This window comes from Talpa occidentalis, unplaced genomic scaffold (genome assembly GCF_014898055.3).
Source record: "Talpa occidentalis isolate TD23 unplaced genomic scaffold, MPIMG_talOcc4v2.1 talOcc4.7, whole genome shotgun sequence".
NCBI lineage: Eukaryota > Metazoa > Chordata > Mammalia > Eulipotyphla > Talpidae > Talpa > Talpa occidentalis.
This window is the reverse complement of record NW_023605083.1, coordinates 106,465,223-106,485,834: the sequence shown is the minus strand read 5'-3', so window position 1 is coordinate 106,485,834 and position 20,612 is coordinate 106,465,223. Positions and strand designations below refer to the sequence as shown.

The following is a 20,612-nucleotide window of genomic DNA, read 5'->3' as shown; positions in this document are numbered from 1 at the left end:
AGTGCTTTGTCAACATCACTGCCACGTTGTTCTTGAGGTGCCTCGGTATAATAGAATTTGTACAGGCAATTTATCTTCAGCTTGCCATTTTTGTGCATGGGTCTGCACCCTAAATATGGGTGCATTCTGCTCCTCTACCAATGATATTCTTTCCCTGTAATTGGTAACCCAGAGGTTACTTAGACCATTTTTGACATCCCTCCCCCACCTTTGCCTAGTTTACCCCTTTATTTAGAAGAAATATGCATGGAATCAGGATGAAATATTCTGGTGTCACTTGCCCATCACTTGAGCGTCAGCTAATCATCCCAGAAATGCTCTCCATCGCACATTTTTCGTTGGCTAAAAACTTGCAAGCAAGAATGGTTAAGATACAGATGTTTTCTCTGAAGCTTCTTATCTCCTAAAAAGACACAGGTTATTCTGACAGGTGAAACAAGTCCAGGCAAATATGCAACACAGATCTAATCAGCGGGAACGAAAGCAATATTTTCACTTGGTGCTGCCTTTTACCAGCATCATTAAAGGCTCCCATTACTCTTTTATTAGAGGTTCCCTCTCTTCCTTATCAGATTGCAGAATGAACATAACTCATGGCAGTGATTTGATCTCTTGTTAAAGAGGATTACAGCTTTGCATTAACTCGGATTGACACAGTTTATAATTCGCTTGTTGATACTCAGGCGGGAGGTGTCGCATATTTGACCCCCCAGCAGTGCCAAGGGGAAAGGACCCCCATATATCATCATTAAAGATGGCGGCCAGCACAGCGATAGGAGGCGTGGGGTCTCCTCCTCCAGTAATGTCAGAAAGGACAAAAGAAACATTCTCAAGTTCAAACGTGAGACTTGGGCCAGTTTATAAATTGGGTTGAAAAGAAAGCACTGCTCTTGCTTCTTCTGTTTTCTCCAGTTTGCTGCTGCTCAGTCTTATACAATTCTAGAGAATTTGATTCTCAAATTGAAGCTTTGGCTCCACGCAGGATGTAGAGAGATAAAAGTACACTTTCTAGAAAGAGATTGTAGATGCTGAACAGATAAATCTTACTGCAAAATAGGACTTCTTGACCATACTACTCATTTCTGCAATAAGATTCCCATAATTTCTTTAAAGGAATGTGAATCCTTTTTTCCTCCCCCAAAGGGATCTTTCACATTCTTTAAGGTCAGTAAAAATGCTTCTCTTAAGGACTTACTGTTTTTAAGTTCTTGTATTTAATATTATTTTTAAAAGTGTACTATCATATTACTCACCACTAAATAACTTGTAACTGGGCATGCACTAAATAGCTAAATGTTTCTCACTTTAATTTAGACTATTTATTCAGACATATGTTTATACACCTTCCATAGTGGTTACTGAGTCACCATTAGATTGCTAAGATATTTAGTCATTTCATTTCTAAGTGCACTTATACCTTTGCTCTCATTTTTCCACCCTAACTCTGCCACCCTGTTTCTGATTGACAATGAAGTAACCTAGAATAATAACATTATATTCCACTTATTGTGCATTTACTGTATTCCAGGCACTGCTCTTAGCCTTTCATGTAGATTTTCATTCAGTCTTTATAAGATACTGCTGAAGTGGATGCCACCGCCTGCATTTTATGATCAGAGTACTGAGGCATAGGGCAATTAACTTGCCTGGGTTAAGCATCACCTAAGTTGTGAAGCTGGTGTATGTGTCTAAGGCTGTGCCTCCTAGCCCCTGCCACTGTTTCTAAGAAGTCAACAGGATTTAGAAATATGTGGAAATGATGTGTCAAAGGGAAGCTGCTTCCCTCTCGCCCCCATACACGTACACAGGTCTTTTCTCTCAATGAAGGACTTGTTTGGGGAGAAAAATACTCAGTTGAACTAAAATTATTTGTACTTTTCTAATAGAGATGCTTTCTATATGGCAACGTTTTACCTATTGAATGATTCACATTTTAGAATGAATCATTGAATTTGCAGGCCTGCTTTTATGGTTTATACCGTTCTTCTGATCATTAAAACTATAGACTTCCCTATTAACTTTAAAACCTGGTCCAGTATGTTTAGTCAGTTTGCTCCTGCAGTTCTGCTTCTGCGATACTCAGGCTGCTGTCACCATTTTCTTTAGAAACAATGTCTTTCCCCTATAACAAAAATCAGTCCTTGCTTCTGGCGGAACATTTGGGAAAAAAGAACAAAGGAAAATTCATCCTGTTACTGAGAGTTCAATATTATTGTTACTACTTTATTATTATTACTTTAATGTGTTCTCTTACAGAATTTTTGTGTGTCTATATTTTATAAATATGTATACATATATGTTTGAATCCCTCTTTCCAAGCGACATATTTTAAGCATTTTAATGCCATTAAGTATTTTGAAAGACACTTAAATAACATAAAATTCAATTTTGAAATATTTATTTTGGACGCTTAGATTCTTTCTGTTTTTATTTCTCTTTAAGTAATGCTATAATGAACACACTTGTATAGAAATCTGCATTCTCTGTTTTGCTCCTGTCTTTATTTTTTTAAAGATTTATTTTATTTATTTATGCACAGAAGAACTGGGGAGTAGGCCAGAAGTATGGGGGGGTGAGAGGATTCACCAGAGACAGAGTGGGGAGCAGAACAGACGGACTGACTGAAATACACTGCTGAGAGGAGCAGTGGGCGAGTCAGGAGAGGTCTGCTGCGCCATGTGGGTCAGCTCCCTGGCCGGGGATCGAACTCTTGTCTCAAGGCTGCAGATAGCATCATAGGTTGCGTCTTAACCCCTTGTGCTACCAGGGAGGTCCTGCTCCTGTCTTTAGAATAGGTTTTTGGAGGGTAATTCCTAAGTCAAAGACATAAAACTTTTGATTCTTTTTTTTTTTTTTCATTGTTTTTTTTTTTTTTTAAAGATGTATTTATTTTATTTATACAAGCACTGGGTACAGTCAGAAGCGCAGGAGGGTGAGAGAATTCACCAGAGCCAGAGCAGGGAGCAGAGCAGGCAGAAGGACCGAAGTACACTGCTGAGGGGAGCAATGGGCGGCAGGAGAGGTCTGCGGGCCATGTGGGACCCTCCTCTGGTGGCCAGGGAGCAACCGGGGATCGAACCGGCGCTGCAGAGGCCGCGGGCAGCTTCTAAACCCAGCGCTCAACCGCTGCGCCACCGGGGAGGCCCTAAAACTTTTAATTCTTGATAGATTATGTGCTTTTTCATCCCCGTTAGACTTGTCATTTCACCTTTGTTAATATGTAGAGTTATCTTTCAAAAATATTTTCTGCTTGATATGGTAAAAGTTACCACTTATTATAACTTCAGAACAAATCACACTTTATTGAAGACCTACTGTGTGCTAGGCACTAGACTGCATTACCCATTTAATGTTTATTTTCTCAGGTAATAGTAATCTTGAAGGGTCTGTATTAATAATTTGCATTTCTGATTTTTCCTTTGGTCATTTTTTTCTTTGAGTTTTAGTTTTTCCTGCAGTTTGTATGAATTCTACATTTTATACCTACATGCTGTATTTCATGTTTTTGGTAGATTGCTCCCTTTTCCTTGGGGTTTGATGTTAATAACTTTTATTGTACACATGTAAGTTTTACTTTTGTAAACAAATATAGAACACCTTTTGGACACTTTTTGTTGCCTAGACCATCCCTCTTAGTCATCTATATTTTCTGTTAATTTTGTCTGTTTTTTTTTCTTTTAATCTATTTGGAGCTTTATTTTAATATATTGTCCAGTGGTCTCTCTTTTCCATTTCTGCTGGCCCATTTTGAGTCCAGAGCTTTCATTTTTCTTTTCATGTAGCCATTTGCGTTGACAGCCTCCCATTCTGACGTGATCAGTTCTGTGTATCAGAACCTTCCCATGTATCACTTCGGGTATGTCTTCCACATTGCCTTTGGGAGTAAACCCATTCTCTCAAGCTTGCCACTGGAGACCTGCAGTGAGTTGTCACCTTGCTACCTTCCTCTCCTCATCCCCTGTTCCAGTATGCCTACCCCTCTGCTGTTTGAAGCAGCCTTCGGCAACCACTGGTCATACTTTCTTCCTCTCACCTGTGTTCCTTCATTCTGCTCACCTAACCTGGAGCATCTCATCCAAGCCCGTTACCTGGTGAGACATTCTTGGTCCTTGGCAGACACCAGTCTTTCCAGGAGGACTTTTACAGTTCTTGCCCCCATAGATTTTTTTTTTTTCTTGTTAAGAATGCTTATAATGTGTGAGTCCAAGTAGTGTGCATATGTTCCCCGTGGCCTCGTGTAACAGATCCTTGAGCAATGTCATTTTGTTTGACATCATTTTTGTTACAATGTTGATAAGAAAGCATGGCCCACACAATGACATTATTCAAGGAGCTGATTTTGCTATACAGCAGGTTCTCAAACAACATCATTTTGCTATGAAGTTGATAAGGGGGAGAAAAATGGATTCCCAGCATTCCCCCACCCCACCCCCCACCATTTCTCCCACCTCCCAAAGATGTGCACACCAGGCTCACTGGTGTATCTCTTTTGTCCCAGTCTTGAGTGAATGTGGGGGTCTGTGGTGGCCCTGCCATAGAAGGATGTCCTGTCCAGGGTTTGGTCTTAATTTGTGCCCTGAACTGCGTAGAGATTCTGTCCTGAATGGGAATAAGAGGGTAGGGAAGTGAATGAATGAAAACAAATGATTGTTTAATACTTAGTTTGCCATGTTTTTATGACCAGAAATATGCTGTAGGATATAGTGATATAAACCCTTGTTTTATCAATTAGCCTGTGGTAAAATTAGCTTTATTCTGTGTCATTTTGCTGAAAGTCACAGTTTTCCATGAAACTATAGACAACCATGGAGACTTAATATATTGGGTATCATCAGGGTTTTATGCTCATACATTTAGAATAATATATTTTGATTCAAGTTATATCCATTTGTATCCCAGTGTCTTATTATGTAACATTTTTGTAGCATAAGTATTACTTGCAAAAACAATTTAGTTAAGGTCTTTCCCCAGTTGATGTCTGGCTTCTCTAAGCTAGAGAAGTGATTCAGGATTCTGAATCACGCAAAGTGATCCTGAGATGTCGTCTCTGTGAGCCTTGGTTTCCTGGATCTTTATAAAGTGAAAATAGTTCTTGCTCATTTGGTTCTTGAGAATGAAATGTTTAATTTTTTTGTTGGTGCTATTTCTCAGGACCATTATAAATGTAACTGGTACAGATAATTATCTAAATAAGCAAAATTTATGTTTTACACCTGTATATATCATGTAATTGTCTCTTTTCCCTAAAACACAGACATACCCATTTCTTTGCAAACCTGAAAAAAAAAACCTATAGCCATAGTTCTCTATCTGAAATGTGTATAAATGTTTTCACCTTTTAAGTCTGTTTACAGTTTGCTGTAACTATAGTTACATCCTATAAAATGGATGAACAGAGGTTTCTTGCCTCTTTAATTGAAATCTTCCCAAACTGTCTATTTCCTTTAATACGCTGCCTTTGTTCCCAGAGTGCTTGATATATGCCCCCAGTACTTAGCATTCACCACTAGGTCATTTCCTAGTTACTCTTGTGTATGTCTCCACCCTGGGATATTGTACTCCTTGAGGTTCAGCTCCATATTTTGTTCTTAGCTCGTGGTCATGTTGCAAAAGCTTCAGAAGCAGAGAGTCCAACCCTTAGTGAGGTCATTTTTATTTAAGATAAATACTGGGAAAAGATCTTTGAAGACTTCTCTTGTAGTTCTATCACTTCCAGAAGTGCACACCATAAACTTTATGTTATACATAGGCTTTCTCCTGCTTATCTTGGCTGTGGTATCTACAGTGGGTTTGGATTCCGCTGGTCCTGCTGTGATTTATTAGTACAGTGGAAACCTGGGGGACACAGACAGGGCTCTGTGATGACCAATTAGATACTAGGTCAGTTTTTGGACTACTTTCAGGATCTGTCTGGTGTAAGAAGAAAATGGCTTTGGGAAGGATTCTGTACTTGTACTAACAAAGCATTATAATCCCTGGTTGCCTTTTGTTATTTTTCGTGTTGATAGTATGTGTCAAACCCAAAAAGAATATTCAGGTGAAGGGCATTGCCCAGTGTGCTTTGGGATTAAGGAGGGGGGAAGCGGCTGTATTTGTAAGGGAAGCTATTACTAACTACCCTGGAAATGAGGTCTTGAATGAGCCATAACCACACCTTGTGTTTTATCCATTGTCTCCCTCTGGGGAGCTGAACACTTTATAAACATTAACTCTTTTACCCTCTAGGCACCTCCACTTAAAAGGTAAATAAGACTGAAGGCTCTTTCTTCTCCAATATAGATGAGGAAGCATCAGCCCAGAGAAGGAAATTACCTGATCTGAGGCAAGAGAGGTGTTAGTGGCCCCCAGTGTTAGGAATCCCAGGATCTGGGCTGCGTGGTGGCTCCTGACCCCCTGGAGACCAAGATGTGCTGCTCTGTGATTCCCCTTTCTGCCTCTCCCAGACTGGTGGGGGTTGGGCTTTTGTCTCGTCTAGAATGTGAAATGCTGCAAAGACGAGCAATTGTTCTTCAATGCTTTGTGCTCCTTTATAAGAAAGAAGAAATCAATACACATTTTCTCCTGCTCGCACTTGGAGCACTGCCTCCTCGGCAGTCCTGCCGCCTGAGGTCCTGCAGGGGAGGCTTGGCTCTGCAGCAGCACAGACCTGCCGGGTGTTCAGGGGCACAAACACAGACAGCTCGGCTGGTGTTGCACTGAGGAGTCAGCTTTTCCAAGCTGGCCATGTAACTGGCTGAGGTCAGCAAATAGCTGGCTTCAGTGACTAGTTGGTGGACTGAATTGGGGGGGGTGTGCGGTGAGGGAAGCGGCCCCCTTGCTGACAGCTAGGAGCTGAGGGGTCCTGGGCCACGCTCCCTGTGAAAGTTGACCTGGGCAGGTGTCTACGGTAAACCTTCCTTTTCCCAAATTTTCAGAGGTGTAGAGGAAGTGCTTTGAAGGATACTGCTGAAAACCAAAAATGATTGTCAGATGAAGGCTACCAGTTTGCATTTTATCAATTAGTATAAGTAAACTGTCCAAATAAGAGTCCCATCTCAGCGTGGATTTTATTTTCAGTCAGAAAATGTGATATCAAGACCTGTAACTTTGTTTATAGCTTCCTGCCATTGAACAGTTAAGTGTGTGGTGTGAATAACAAAGACTTTGCTGCCTTTATTAACAGAAGAGGTAGTTCAGGTGACAGAGGAGCCTCAGCCTTGTAGGGTTCAGTTTTATATGATGGGTTGGCAGCGTCTGGTGAGGATGTGGGAGCTCAGGTTGTGGCATCCTTCAGACAGAGGGGATTGTTAGAATTGCGAGCAGGAGTGGGATTGCCACAGAGTATATTCAGAGAGAAGAGAGGGGGCCAGCAGAGAAAAGATTCTAGAAGCTGGGCTGTCCTCCCTCCCAGCCAGGAGATAAGAAAGACAAAGAAGGGGGAGGAGGGCAGCACCCAGGGAGGGGTGTCAGGCCGCAGGCAGGTCAGGAGTTAGAAGTATTTGCTCCGGGGTTCCAGCCGAGCCCCTCTACCTCTGCCCCTTTGCTCAGTCATTGCTGCTTGTATGTTGGGTTGGTGCTAGGCTTTTAAGTAAAAAGAAGGGTTCCAACTTATTACCAGAAGTAATAGAATATCTTACTGAAACTCTGTGGGTTGAGAGCAAACACCTCTACTAATTTCTGTGTGTTCTGACTCTTTAAAAAAGTGGAGGTGAAATTGGAGCTGAGAGATGTAGCACATGCCGCGCCCCAGGCCCAGGGTGCTTGGGCAGCAGTCTTGATCAGGATACAAATGTAACTCGACTGTCAGTCTCACCTTCAGCGCGGTTGGAGGAAGTGATTCACGTCTAAGCAGTGAAGCATCCCCTGGCTTTTAACAGGAGCTGTTAGAGGGGCTGCTGTTTGAACAAGGAGCTTCATCTTCCTGAAGCCAGCAGTCACAAAACCGTAAACACAACACCGGCCAACTCTATTGCCAGGCTCGTGGTGGCTTGACGTTAATATTAAACATCTCCAGCAAGGCAGAGAGCTCTGCGGCCCAGCTCCAGAATAAAAATAAAAATAAAGAGAAAACCCTGCTAAAAGCAGTGAGATGATTTGTCGTCTTTCCTTTGTGAGGCCATTTGTCTCCTCTCGCATCAGATCTGTTATAAAACAGTCAAACTGTGAAAGTGGAAATCATCCCAGGAATGTGGAATATTAATGCGACATCCCTTTTGTCTAAAGAGTGTTCCTGCCCACCCCCCTTTCTTTCTTTTTTTTCCCCTAAGCCCACCAAAGTAAATTATTTTTCTTTAAAAGAATTTGAAAGACTTGGTAGGAATGATGGAAGTTTCAAATGTGTTTCTTCTTTTGTTCAAGTGGACTGAATTTGTAACTGCCTTGGCGGTAAGGAAAGAACACAAGGTGAGGAGAAAACCTTTGCAAATTTACCCCAAGTTCCCTTCTCACCTCTCCATCCCTCTTCTTCCTTTTCCCCAGCCCTTCATTTCCTTTGTTTGGGGCCTGAACCTGCTTCTTTGAACATTTATAAATCTTGAGTCTGTCTGATCTTTGGGAGACAGGCTAGAGGCCACGTCACCATGTGTAATTTAGAGCTGCAGGGCTAAAAGCATTTGCAGGGGTTTGAAGGACCTGGTTCTGACCTGACCAAAGGAGGGAATTGGAACAGACCTTCTAGAGTCTCCTTCAAGCACTGGGGAGGATGGTGATGAGAGCAGACACACGAGGTAATTTATGGGTTTCAGTGTGCTCAGAGCTGCGCTGCTTGCCTGGTCCACTTGGAAATGTGTCATGTACTGCCACCTTGTGGCAGATTCAGGCAGCCTCCGAGCTGCTGAAGATCAGCCAGCGCCAGACTAGAGCTGTGCCTTCAACCCAGATTTCGGTAGTTATAGGTGAGGGCATTCTCCGAGGCATTACCTTAATTAGTAATTTTGAGCCTGATGATAAATGTCTTAGATGAGAGAAGATCAGTCTCTTTGTTTCTTGACATGGAATTGTGATGAGATTTCTGGAAAGAAGCCTGTGGCAGGGGGATGTTGAGAGAATGGTGAGGGAGACCAAAGTGCTCACCTTTCAACTGCATTAGGAATCCTGCATTTCCTACCCTTGTAATTGTTGCATATCATTCTGCTTTCCTGAGTTACCTCTGCAAGCGTTGTGTCTGTCTCTTCACGTGACTTGCCTTCCTCACAATCCAATCTTGAGGTACAAAGTTCCACTGTGTGCCATCAGCCTCTGAGTCCCTCCCTATAACACACGAAGTTCACCCTCTGCCACATGGTTCCCATGGAGGCTTAAAGATCAATGTTTCCCTTTATCATTCATAGAAACATTTCTCAAACACCTTTCTCACTCCTGTAAAGTCTTTGATGCAGAGTAAAGCAGATTCGGGGTAGAAGAAATAAAAGATTAAAAGAAGGTGCAGTTTTGTCTAGTGTTTTAGGGAGCAGACCACAAAGCATTCCGATGGTTAGTGTTAGGAGAATTTCTTTGTTTGGTGTGGTTAGCATGTGCCAAGTGGTAACTGGCAAGAAATCTTTTTTACAATTTAGAATGCCCGGGGCATTTCTGTAGACAGCAGAATAGAAAGCGGAAGCTCTGCGAAGGCAGTGGGAAGTGTGTGTTCAGAACATCAGAGGCCACAGAGTTGCTCTCTGCCCTCTGTGGACTGACTCACCTGCACCAGTCACGTGGTATTGGCTCTGGGAAAGTGGGCCTTGCCTGGCCTGGCTTTTGGCAAATTGGACGGCTCAGAGTAGTTGAGTCTGGATGGCAAGACAACTCCCCACTTTGACACTGCAGGAATGGAGTAAACTGTTCTTTTCACCTAGAAAAGTTAAGACATCAGATAGATGAAGCACCCAGGGCCCAGGGGTCCAGCATGAGGAGAAGTGTTCATTCGTCTCTGAATGGGTTGTCCTGGACAGATTCACTGGGAACATTTACCTTCCCTACGCAGCTTCTGCCATGTCATCCAGTTGTCATCCTTCAGTAAGTCCAGCAGGGTTCGAGTACGCATTTGGATATTTTTTACGAATTTATCTTTCTTTTGTGTTATAATTTAAGACCAGGGACTGTACATATCTAAAGCATGCATGTAAGCTTCCACAGCACCCGTCATTGTTTTCAAAACAAATCTGAAAAACAGGCAGGCATCAGTAACATCACCACTACTTTTTAGTGGCACATCTGTTATCAGTGACCACCCTGCTCTTTTGTGAATTTCTGCTCACTATTCTGCTTACACTAGCCTCTATTCACGAGGATTCAGATATCTTGATAGACTCTGCCGGACATGGGCAGCATTAAGTAGGGGCCCTTAGCCTGGCCCCACAGTCCCGCAGTGGTTTTCATCATCCTCAGATTCTCAACTCTGCATGTAAGAGATGGGGTTCAGTGGAGATGAAGGCTCCACCTCTTCCTGTGTAGCACAAGGGTCCTGAGAGTGTAGGAAGGGGAGGGGGTTAGGACAGAGCGAGGGCGGAACGTGTGTGGTATCTTCAGGGAGACCCCACCCCCACTAAGTGAACACCTTCAAATTAGTCAAGGGCAAATTGTGTGTATAATTTTAATCAGGAAAGCAGCAATATTGTCTCCACTGGCACATTGTAAAGACTGGCTCGGAAATCCCGGTGCGTGGTACTTGCCTGGAGAATGTCATGTCCTTTGGGAGGTGACACAGGTTTCTTTAGGGAGCTGTGGCATCACTGCTGCCTGGTTGCCTTCCTGTGGCTACAGGAGCTGGTAGTTATTCGGGGGGCGGGGGGGGGGGGCTCTTGGAACCTGGGGTTTCCAGGCCAGAGCTGGAGGAGTGCAGAATTCTAGAGCCCAGTGGTCCATCCCTGCGGTCTCCAGAAGCTTCAAGCTACTGGCCTAGCAGGTTGAAAGCCTCACACGGAGCTGCTGCAGGTTTGGTGTGCTTCTTTGCCCTCTTTGCCCAAATAATAGTGTGAAAGGTACTGGTCTGTGTCGCAGTTGAGAGGAACGCACGTGGAATGGGAGGGAACACACTGGTGCGCCCGCGTGGGCTGTGTTATTACACACGCACCTCTGTTTCATTTAGGGCTGTTTAAATCCTGAGCCGCCATCGAAGTCATTGCCTTTCATAGCCAGCGAGACTGTGCGTACTTTAAGTCTCTTCAGAAGAATCACATAATAAATAAGCTGAATCCGAATACACACACACACACACACACACACACACACACTCTCTCTCTCTCTCACATACTCTGTCTTTATGGAAAATGGCTGCTAATCCATGATCATTTTTTTTCCAGAAACAGGTTTTATGATAATATAGTAAAAATATTAAATTAGAAAATGCCTCACTAAGGGTTATAAAACCTTACTACACTCGAGATAGGTAATTATCCCCTCTACAGCCTAAATGACAGTTTAAAAGAAATAAAAATGTTAGTGCTCATTACTTGCTTTTGTAGGTTGCAATAAAGGGTAAGTTAAATTTTAATTCAAAGAAGAGCCCCTGCTATCGACCTTCTACCTTAGGTCCAGGTCCTGTTAATTACTCTGTGGGTTATTCTCCTGCGTGATACCAACATTGATAGGTTTTCTACAGTGGACGTTCCCACTGGCCATGGAGGCCAAAAAGGGGGGAGGGAGGTGGAGGAAGGGGAAAAGCATTTCAGCCCAGTGACTCAAATCTTGATTCTTAATGTGATTGGGATCAGGAATTATGTATTTACCAAAACAAACCCAAGTTCATTACGCATAGCCTTAAGGGGACCTCTGGTATTAAACTCTGCACTTACCCTGGAGAATCAGATGGAGACAAGGTTAACTTGAAGGATTGATAGTTTAGCTTCTTTGCTGGCTCAATCCCAGTTAGCAAGGCTGCTGCAGGGGAAAATATTCCATGCAGTGGAAGGCAGTCTGGCCCTCTAGCCCATGGTGGCTTTTTGGTTCCCAGTTTTATTTTCTTTGGGATAGGGCAGGGAACACATGCTGTTGCTTTTCAGATGTGTTTCCTTTTCCCTGGGCATTGGTACCTGTCTGGGTTTGGGGAAAGGGAGCATAGAAACATTTGGAAATTGATTCCAGGTGTTTTCTAAAATTGACCTCCCTGAGAATGGGCTGTGCTGGAGGTACCGGTTCTCCGTCACCCTGCCTTTCACAGCTGCCCTTCTCCCACCTGACACAGCCCTCCTCGAGCCTGTCCTTTAGCGGACGTGGGGCATTGCCCTGAGCGGGCACCAAACAAAAGGACAGTTCAGAATATTGGTGCAGGGATTGAGAAGGGCACTGACTATGGACTGGGAAACAGACTCCTGCAAGTCTGATGGTTTCCAGGTCTTCATTTTAATCAAAATTACAGGAGAACATTATTGAGTTGCCCGCTGATAGATCATTAAAATTAATTCTGGGTGGTAGACCCTACATGATGGGGTTTGGGAGGGGGGCATTAATCCAGAATTAAATACCATATTCAGAATTGAATACCATTGCTACAACAGAACTCCCCTTCCCATCTGTTTGTTATGTGGCAAGGTTTCTCAGAAGTGCAGTGTCTAAAATTAAAAAAAAAAAAAAAAGAAAAGTAGGCATAGGATCAATGCTGAATCTGCTTTCATTCTAGCAGTGAGTATTTATCTGTGGACACACGAATGGAAGGGAAGGCCCCTGATCTTTATCCTTGAGATGTATTTCCATTAACATTTTACATATTTATGTATATTAAACTTTTATAAAAATTAAAGACATTTATTATGTTGTTACTATATATATCATTTTTATCCTAATTATAATGATAACACAATCCAGAAGTAATTTGTTAAATTACTTAGAGCCTTGTGGTTTCATGAAATTAAAATATTTTTTATTTCAGCTTTTAAAATTTCAAAGTGCTTCAATTTACATACTTTTGTGGCCAAGAAATATGATAGGGTGATCGATAAAAGAATTTCAAGCATAAAACAAATGTATTAGGACAAAAATCAGTAGGGAAAAGTCAAAAAGAAATAAAAGTTTAAAAAGAAAAGAAGTGCTGTAGAATCTCCAAGGTCAAGAGTTTGTGTATGTGTATTTCAATGCATGATGATGGGTATCAAACCAATATGGCTTACAGATTCCACTGGGTGTATTACAAAGGGATGTAAGAGTTTTATTTTTAAAGTTAGTATTCACAGTATTCTGGTAATTATGTCCTCTGTGACTATTTAAATTTGTCTTGAATTTTTTTTATATGTTGTCTTACGAATGTTTGAGGGGGACGCATGGTCTTGTAAAATTCTCCCTGGGATATACAGAGAGGCTCAAGAGGCCACCTCCACCCTCCAACCCGCTGTGTTTGCCCGGCTCTGTACTGTGGGCAGCGAGTGGGCAGTGAACTCAGAGCCACTGTGGGGAATAGGAAGCCAGTGTGAATCAAGCAGCTGGAATTGAGCATCTTGGGGGTGAGGGGAGGGCCTGTCTCCAGACTTGGAGCTGAGGGAAATGGAAAGGGAGGGGGAGGGGGAGGCCAAGGAGCAGCAAGTCTGTCAGGAGGTTGTCGCCAGGTTCTTGGTAGAAGATGGTGAGATCAGAAATAGTGGAGGCCTCCACGAGCAGGGGTGTTTGAGATGCTTTGAAGGTAGAAAACCGCCGCTGATTGGTGGCAATGGGTGCGGAAGCCAGAGAGTTGAAATTACTTCGGGATTTTTAGATTGGAATAATCCCTTACTCATATTCTCTTTCTGTAAAATATTTTAAGAACCCAGACCACTCATCTTCCCAAGTTGCTTTGCCATGAACAGCTGCATATGTTTGTCAGCTTTGCCCACCTGAGTGTGAAATGATGTTCTATCAAAACATGGGTTTCAGCATTTCACTCTCTGCTCCTGACATGTGAACCCTGCTGCGGACAGTAACTGCCGCCTTGGCCCAGGCGCTGCGCTGAGATTGCAGCGCGGAGTGGAAGCGTTTGCTCAGCGGTAATGATGGGGTCTGGTGCAAGCAAGCAAGGCGAGCTTGGAAAGGATATGATTGTGAAGGGCTAAATAGCATTGTGCCTCTGCATCGCCCTCTCATCAGACGTGCAGCCTTAAAGTCACACTGTCCTTTTTGTCATGGCGACTCTCCCCTAATGCCATTTAATTTTTTTTTATTGAAATGGCTAAAGAGACTTGTACTTATTTGCAAACAGGCAGGCCATGGCGTGATGAAGTGAAGCCTGGGCAGGGCGTTGGCTGCCCTTGACATGATGGAGCTGGTGATTTGGAAGCTACTGCCTCTGGAAGTGAGGCCGCCTTCCACTCATTTGCATTTGGGCTGAAGCTGCGTTCCACCTTTGTGCTGGGCTGGGGCCAGGCAGGCAGATGCATGCAGCAGAGGGACAAAAGAGACAGGGAGCTCTGGGTGAACCTGCATCCTTTGTCTGGAACCTCGGGGCTGGTCAGGAGCCGAGGGTGAGCGTCCTGGTGTGTAACCGCCATACAATGCCACAGTAGTACTGGGCGCAGATGCGCTTGTTTCCGGCCTGGGCTTCCCCTGCCGCCTGGTGCTCCTGGCATAAGGGTAGTTTACAGTATTGGCTTCTGCAGTCTCTTCTTTACAATTTTCCCTTTTTCAAAGTTTTGATATGCTACACCAAATGCTGGACTTCATATAATTATAGCACCTCGGTTCCTGGACATGACCGTTAACAGAGTGACTTAAAAAACACTAGTAAATTTTTGGGTTGTGGTCTTGCTGAACACAAAATAGCTGTCTGAAGGGCGGGTATTTGTGAGGTTTTTGGCTTGTTGTGGTTTTTAAAGTTAAATTTGTTGATGATGGCTATCAGGTAACAGGCACTTTTATTTCTCTTCTATTATTTGGTGAGTGTACTTTCAACAGGGTACTGTTTTCTTAACAAGGGTGGTAGGCTGTGTTTATGGTTAGATCTTGAAAATATAAAATGGAGCAGGCGCAGCTTTCCTGTCAGGGGGTGACTTACTCACCACTGGCCCCTGACCCGAGCCCACACGTGGGCACCCACCTCCCTGGTGCTTCATGGCTCCCCATATGTCTGCAGGGCGATGTGCGCTGTGTCCACGGGGTGGGTGTTCTGGAGCCTGTCATGGTGATAGGAAAGATCCTTCGCTCGCCCTGTCCCACTTCTAGATTTTTTGGGTCTTGACAGGATGACTCTGTCCAGTGGTTGTGTGTCTGTTACATTTAATAGCAGAAACAGAGGTTAAAAGTGGTCATTTACTTTATTTTCAGGCACCTTGGCATGTTAAGATTTTTTAAATGTCCAAACCCTTCTTTAGAAATAAATTAACCAATCAAATTATTTATTAGGTTGAAACTAGAGAAAAGGGGGTGAGGGTGGGGGTGGGGAGAACCTTGATTCCACGGAACTGCTGCGCATGTGATAGTAATTGGAATCTTGTTGCTGGGTCATTTTCATTGTTTTTCAAGTACTGCCAAGTCCAAGGAAATGTATGAAAACTAAATTATATCCCCCTACATCCCATGTCTGATTGAATCCTCCTCATCGCATGGCGGTCTCATACATCCTATTAAAATATTCAATCTTGTTTTCTTACTTGAAGAGCCTGTCTGTAAAGGGCAAACTTACAGAAAACTCATTCCCCAGAGACAGGGTATCCAGCCCCACTGGACGATTTACATATTTTACTATTTGATTGGCTGCTTCCAGGTTTCTTCCTTTGTATTTGTGCATTAGAGCTGTGGGGTACATTTATAATTACACAACTATGCTCGCAGTGGAAGAAACAGGTTGAGGTGTTTCCCAGCTTCTTCGTTCTCTATCAACCTTGAAAAGTTAACCAGGGCGTTAACCAATTTGTTTTGTTTGTCTTCTAGGACAGAGTTGTATCGCTCTCTTTTTGGACAACTCAACCCTCCCGATGAAGCCCACGGGGATTGACAGCATCCACCTTTCCTGCTGCGGGCCGAGGCAGGGTGTCCCAGCCTCTGCTGCGCCTTGGCCAGCTCCCTCCTCCAGCCCCAAATGGAGGCACCTCCGGCCTAGGAATGGAGCTAATCGGGAAGCCCAGGAAGATGCACTGCTCAGCACTGTGCCAAATAAACCCCAGGAGGCCTGGAGTCAAGTGTCCATGTGTCCACTGTTTCAGTGCGTCCTTCAACCGTCACAGATAGTGTGGTTACTGCCACCGTCGCCACCACCGAGTTCTTAGGCAGCATGGGGTGATGCTGACTGAGCTCTAGAAGGGAGACAGGTTTGCTGGGAGGGTTTTCATTTTCTTCTCTAGCCAAATGGTCTCCCCTTAGAACATAAAACTCCATGGGGTGGTTGCTGCTTTCTGGGTGGATGATGTTTAGTGATTGATGGTGGCTGCGAGGAACAAGGAACCCCGAAAACCTACACTCTGTGCCCAGGAGACTTTATAACTTGGAGGCGTTTGCCTATTTTTCACCTAATACAAAACTCCGGCTTGCTTTTTATTTCTTCTCTACACCCATAAAGATCCTCCCAGAGTCCTTTCATTCTCACCATTCTTAAATCACTTCATTGAGATTAGCTCTGGTGTAAATCTAGCAGGAGGAAGTGATTCACTTGTTTTTCATCCAAAGGTCAAAAGCTGGAAATTAAATCCCCATAAGGGGGATTTATTGGCCTGCTGTGGTCAATATGCAATGGAGATTATCTTGCATAAGTAATGTGCGCCGACCAGCGCGCAAGACTGACCCTCTCCTAGGTCCTTCGCCCAGATCTTTCTTTAGAGCCGTGGACTGAGGAATGTTGAATCCAGGCAATTGAGTGCAGCGGTAGCGAATAACTAGTCATCGTTTTTAAAGTCAGGTTTTGATACTGTTTGAAAATGTCCAAACCGAGTGACAGATTTTTGTGCCCAGGAATCCCACGTGTCATTGGCTTGGTGTCTGGGGACTGCTGCAGGGCGCCGAAGGCTGGGCTCCGCATGTAATCTGCGCCGCTGTTTAGTATTAACATCAGTGTGTCTGCTGAGCTCGGGATGGGGCAGATGGGGAGAGTGGGTTTTTCCATCTCATGTTAATTGGACCTTGGTACGTGGTGATTTCTTTTCCTGGTCTCGGCAGTTACCTCTTGGACTCGACTGTCAGGGAAATACTTGATTTTCAGCGTGTCTCCAGTTACCTAAAAGATCAATCAACAGAAGATAGGAGCGTTCCCCTACATTCACGTCCTTCTAAATGACCACTTTTTAAAATGTAGAACATTTGTCCCATCGCCCTATCCTGAGGATGCCGGATAATGCAGGTTAGAGCAGCAAGTAAGTGACCTCTTTCTGTTGAACTTCTGGGAGGCTGAGGCTGAGGCTGAGCCACATTTCCCAAAGAGATACAACCTTTGTCACTGTCACTCTTTATCTGATGAAAAAAAGATTTAAACAGGCACTTCAAAATATTTGGAGTCTTAACATGTTTAATTAAAATGAATTAAAAAACAGGAGAGATGAGAGAGAACAGACATAATTTTCAGTAAAGGGAGTCTTGCATTTTAAAATTCAGAAGACCACCCTCCTTCCAGCCAAGAATAAATTGGAAACTATTTTAATTGACACGGATACTGCAATTCAACTGTTACTAGAAAGACAGATTAGTTGATTGATTTGCATTTTAATAAAACTAATACTTTACATTTTGGTAGCTAATGCTGATTTTTAAATGAGTTGAGAACTGTTATCAAGAGTTTCCATCCAGAGCCCTTTTTCAGTGTTGACTGAAGCATTCCTCCCTTTTGTGTGGAGTTTGCTTATTTTCTTTTTGCCCAGCTGACTACTTCACGCACGACACTCATAAACCACAGACCCTGAAGACCTCAGGAAGCGAGACCGGCAGCCGGTCACGACGGGAGCCCCCCACGCACACCCAGCCACGTCGGGAGCGGGAAGCAGGCAGCGGACCTCTCCCTGTGGAGCAGAGAAGATAAGACTGCTTTCTTGTCTTTGTGTATTTTACGTTAGAAATTAATTACAGAAAAGTAAAAGGAACAAATAAAAATAAGTCTCACTGTAATCCCACCACCCAATATCTGCTTCTCGTTATTAACATATTAGCGATTTCACAGCGCTGTCCGCATCGAGGTGGTCACACCAGGTAGCCTCAGCTCGTCCTGGGACATGGGGGTCAGTGGACAGTTGGGGTGGCAAACGTTTGTTTGCCCTTTTAAAAAAAAAATCAATGAAAATAATACCCATGTAACCATGTCTCCCAGCTCCCCCCAGCCTACAGGACACACAGGCACCCCCAGGTGAGAACCAGCGCACGTCGTGTATGGCATTTCACTATCGACAGCACAAGGAAGGTTATGTCCCTGTTTTGCAGATGTCATTCAAGTATTTTAATTGCTAACATCATTCCTTTGGGGGCCTGTATCTTCAGTACTTAACCAAATCCCCTGTTGTACATTTAAGTTATTAACAATTATTTGCTATTAGTTACAGGAAAATGTTTGTGTAACACTTGTTTATTGTCTTTTGAAATTATTGTTTATCTTGGCATAGATTTTTTAAAAGTTAAGTAAACCAGGGGAAAGAGTCCACATATTTTGAAGACTTGGCACATATCATGGAGACTCATTTGACTCATTTTAGGGTCCTTGTTCACGTCTCATTTGCCTTAGGCCAGGTCATCTACAACCAAGGGTGTCGAGAGGCAGAGTGCAGATTGGTCCTGGAGTCTGATCCTGGAGTTTATTTCTTGCTCCCCAGGGGACCCTTCAAATCAGCATCCTCCTCTGGGAGGATTAAAGAGCTGCTATTTGTAATGTGCTTTAAGATGCTCCAATGAAAGATGGCGGATAAATAGAAAGTGACACCATCATCTCCCTTCCGGCCCCCCAGACCTTTTCTTTGGCTGCTAAATCACATAGAATTTACTCTCCACTCTCTCCTCTGGTTTCCATGCTCTTGCTGCTTTCCAATGCCTCCGTCCCGTGCCTCTCTAGGTGAGTTTTCCTTGCTGCATATTACCTTGCCTTCCCCCTAGCTGCTCTGTACTGGTTTTGGTGAGAGCCGTTCTCTCTAGGGTCACCATCCAAGATCCCTTGCTGAGCCCCATTTGTAAACCTGAGGACCCACCCGCGACACTGGGAAGCCAACTCCAGCCAGGTCAGCAGCAGATTCTGCAAGTGCAGCTTAAGGAAACAGTTTCTAGCAGAGGCTGACTTCCTGCTCTCAACATGCATCGCTAAGTCCTCTCCAAGATGACTTCGTGTCTGGTTGCGTTGATGCCAAGATCTGTGTGTACTGGGGCCAGACTCGCAAATGTGACTCAGCCAAACCTGACGTGCAAAGATAGGAAAAGAAAGGGCGTCCTTGATGAAGCCCCTGGCCGCGGGGCAGAAGTGTAGGCCTTTTATCTGGGGAGGGGGCACTCATTGTTGGGGAAACCAATGAGAATAGGGGGTGGGACTTTTAGCCCCACTCCTGGTGTCCTGGGAGAAGGGATAGAGGTGGCCAGCAGTTGTCAATGGCAAATGACTTAATCACCGGTGCCTACGTGCAAGCTGCCATCAAAGCCCAAGAGGAAGGGGCTTCGGCGAGGTCCTGGGTTGGTGAACATGTCAAGATTTGGGGGAGAATGGCCTGACTAGGGAAGACATGGAAACTCCCGGTCTCTTCTCTACACCTTACCCTGAGCATTTCTTCCATCTGGCTGTGCATTCATATCCATTGCACTCAGTGATCTTGTGAGTAAATGTCAACAAAATGCAGAAATGTGGGTATTTTATGACAAGGTGGTTCACTTTGCCCCACTTGCTGCCATGGGGTCAGTGTAGGGGCAGGAAGGGGCACAGTGCAGGTTTTCTATGATCCAGCAGACCAGGTAAAGGAGTCATCAGTCCTGGAGCCCTCAGTGGCTTTTCAAGTTTTTATTGGGATTTACCAGGTACACAGCAGGCAGGGATGCTGGGGGGCCAGAAGGCTGGCAGGCCTCCCAGCCCCCAGCAAGTCTTCACTCTTTCTGGGCTTTCTGGCGCTCTCTCGGGTTCTCTCTGCTCTGCTCTCCTGCTTCTTTCTCGGCTTCTGCTCGCGTCCCCGTGATGCCGCCCTTAAAAGCCCATTCTTAGCCCAGGTGAATCCCATCTACCTAGGCCCACACCCTACTGCAGGTGCCCGCCATCAGGCATGCATTCGGGACCGCAGGGTTCCGTCATCTATCCTGATGGCGGGAGGGCAGAAAAGCCTGACACTTTTTACCTTACCCTACAGTCAGTCTTCCCAAAAGGGCCAAGTAGGCTTCCCTCAGGATGTCCAGAGTATGCCTCTTCAGTATCACTTGGGACTGAGGAACTAAGGTGAGTGGGTGCTCCATGGGCCTCACAGTCCCTTCCATTCTGAAGGAATGCAGTTTGTTTCGCATTAAGAGCAATGAAGGTCCTCCTCGGTGGCGCAGTGGTTGAGCGCTGGGTTGCGAAGCTGCCCGCAGCCTCTGCAGCGCCGGTTCGATCCCGGCTGCTCCCCGGCCACCGGAGGAGGGTCCCACATGGTGCGCAGACCTCTCCTGCCGCCCGCTGCTCCCCTCAGCAGTGTGCTTCGGTCCTTCTGCCTGCTCTGCTCCCCGCTCTGGCTCTGGTGAATTCTCTCACTTTCCCGCACTTCTGACTCTGCCCAGTGCATGTATAAAACAAACAAACAAATAAATAAATCTTAAAAAAAAAAAAAAAGAGCAATGAAGGCCTC

General features: G+C 44.5%; 1 protein-coding gene across 1 annotated transcript in view; it reads left to right on the top strand.

The window, feature by feature from the left end:
* The window catches only part of AATF (apoptosis antagonizing transcription factor), a 96,432-nt gene extending 80,141 nt beyond the window's left edge, over positions 1-16,291 (top strand). Inside the window, exon 12 of the mRNA XM_037491863.2 lies at positions 15,787-16,291. Within this exon, the coding sequence (XP_037347760.1) occupies positions 15,787-15,850 (64 nt within the window). The 3' untranslated portion in view covers positions 15,851-16,291. The remainder of the gene's footprint in view (positions 1-15,786) is intronic.
* The last annotated feature ends 4,321 nt before the right edge of the window (positions 16,292-20,612 follow it).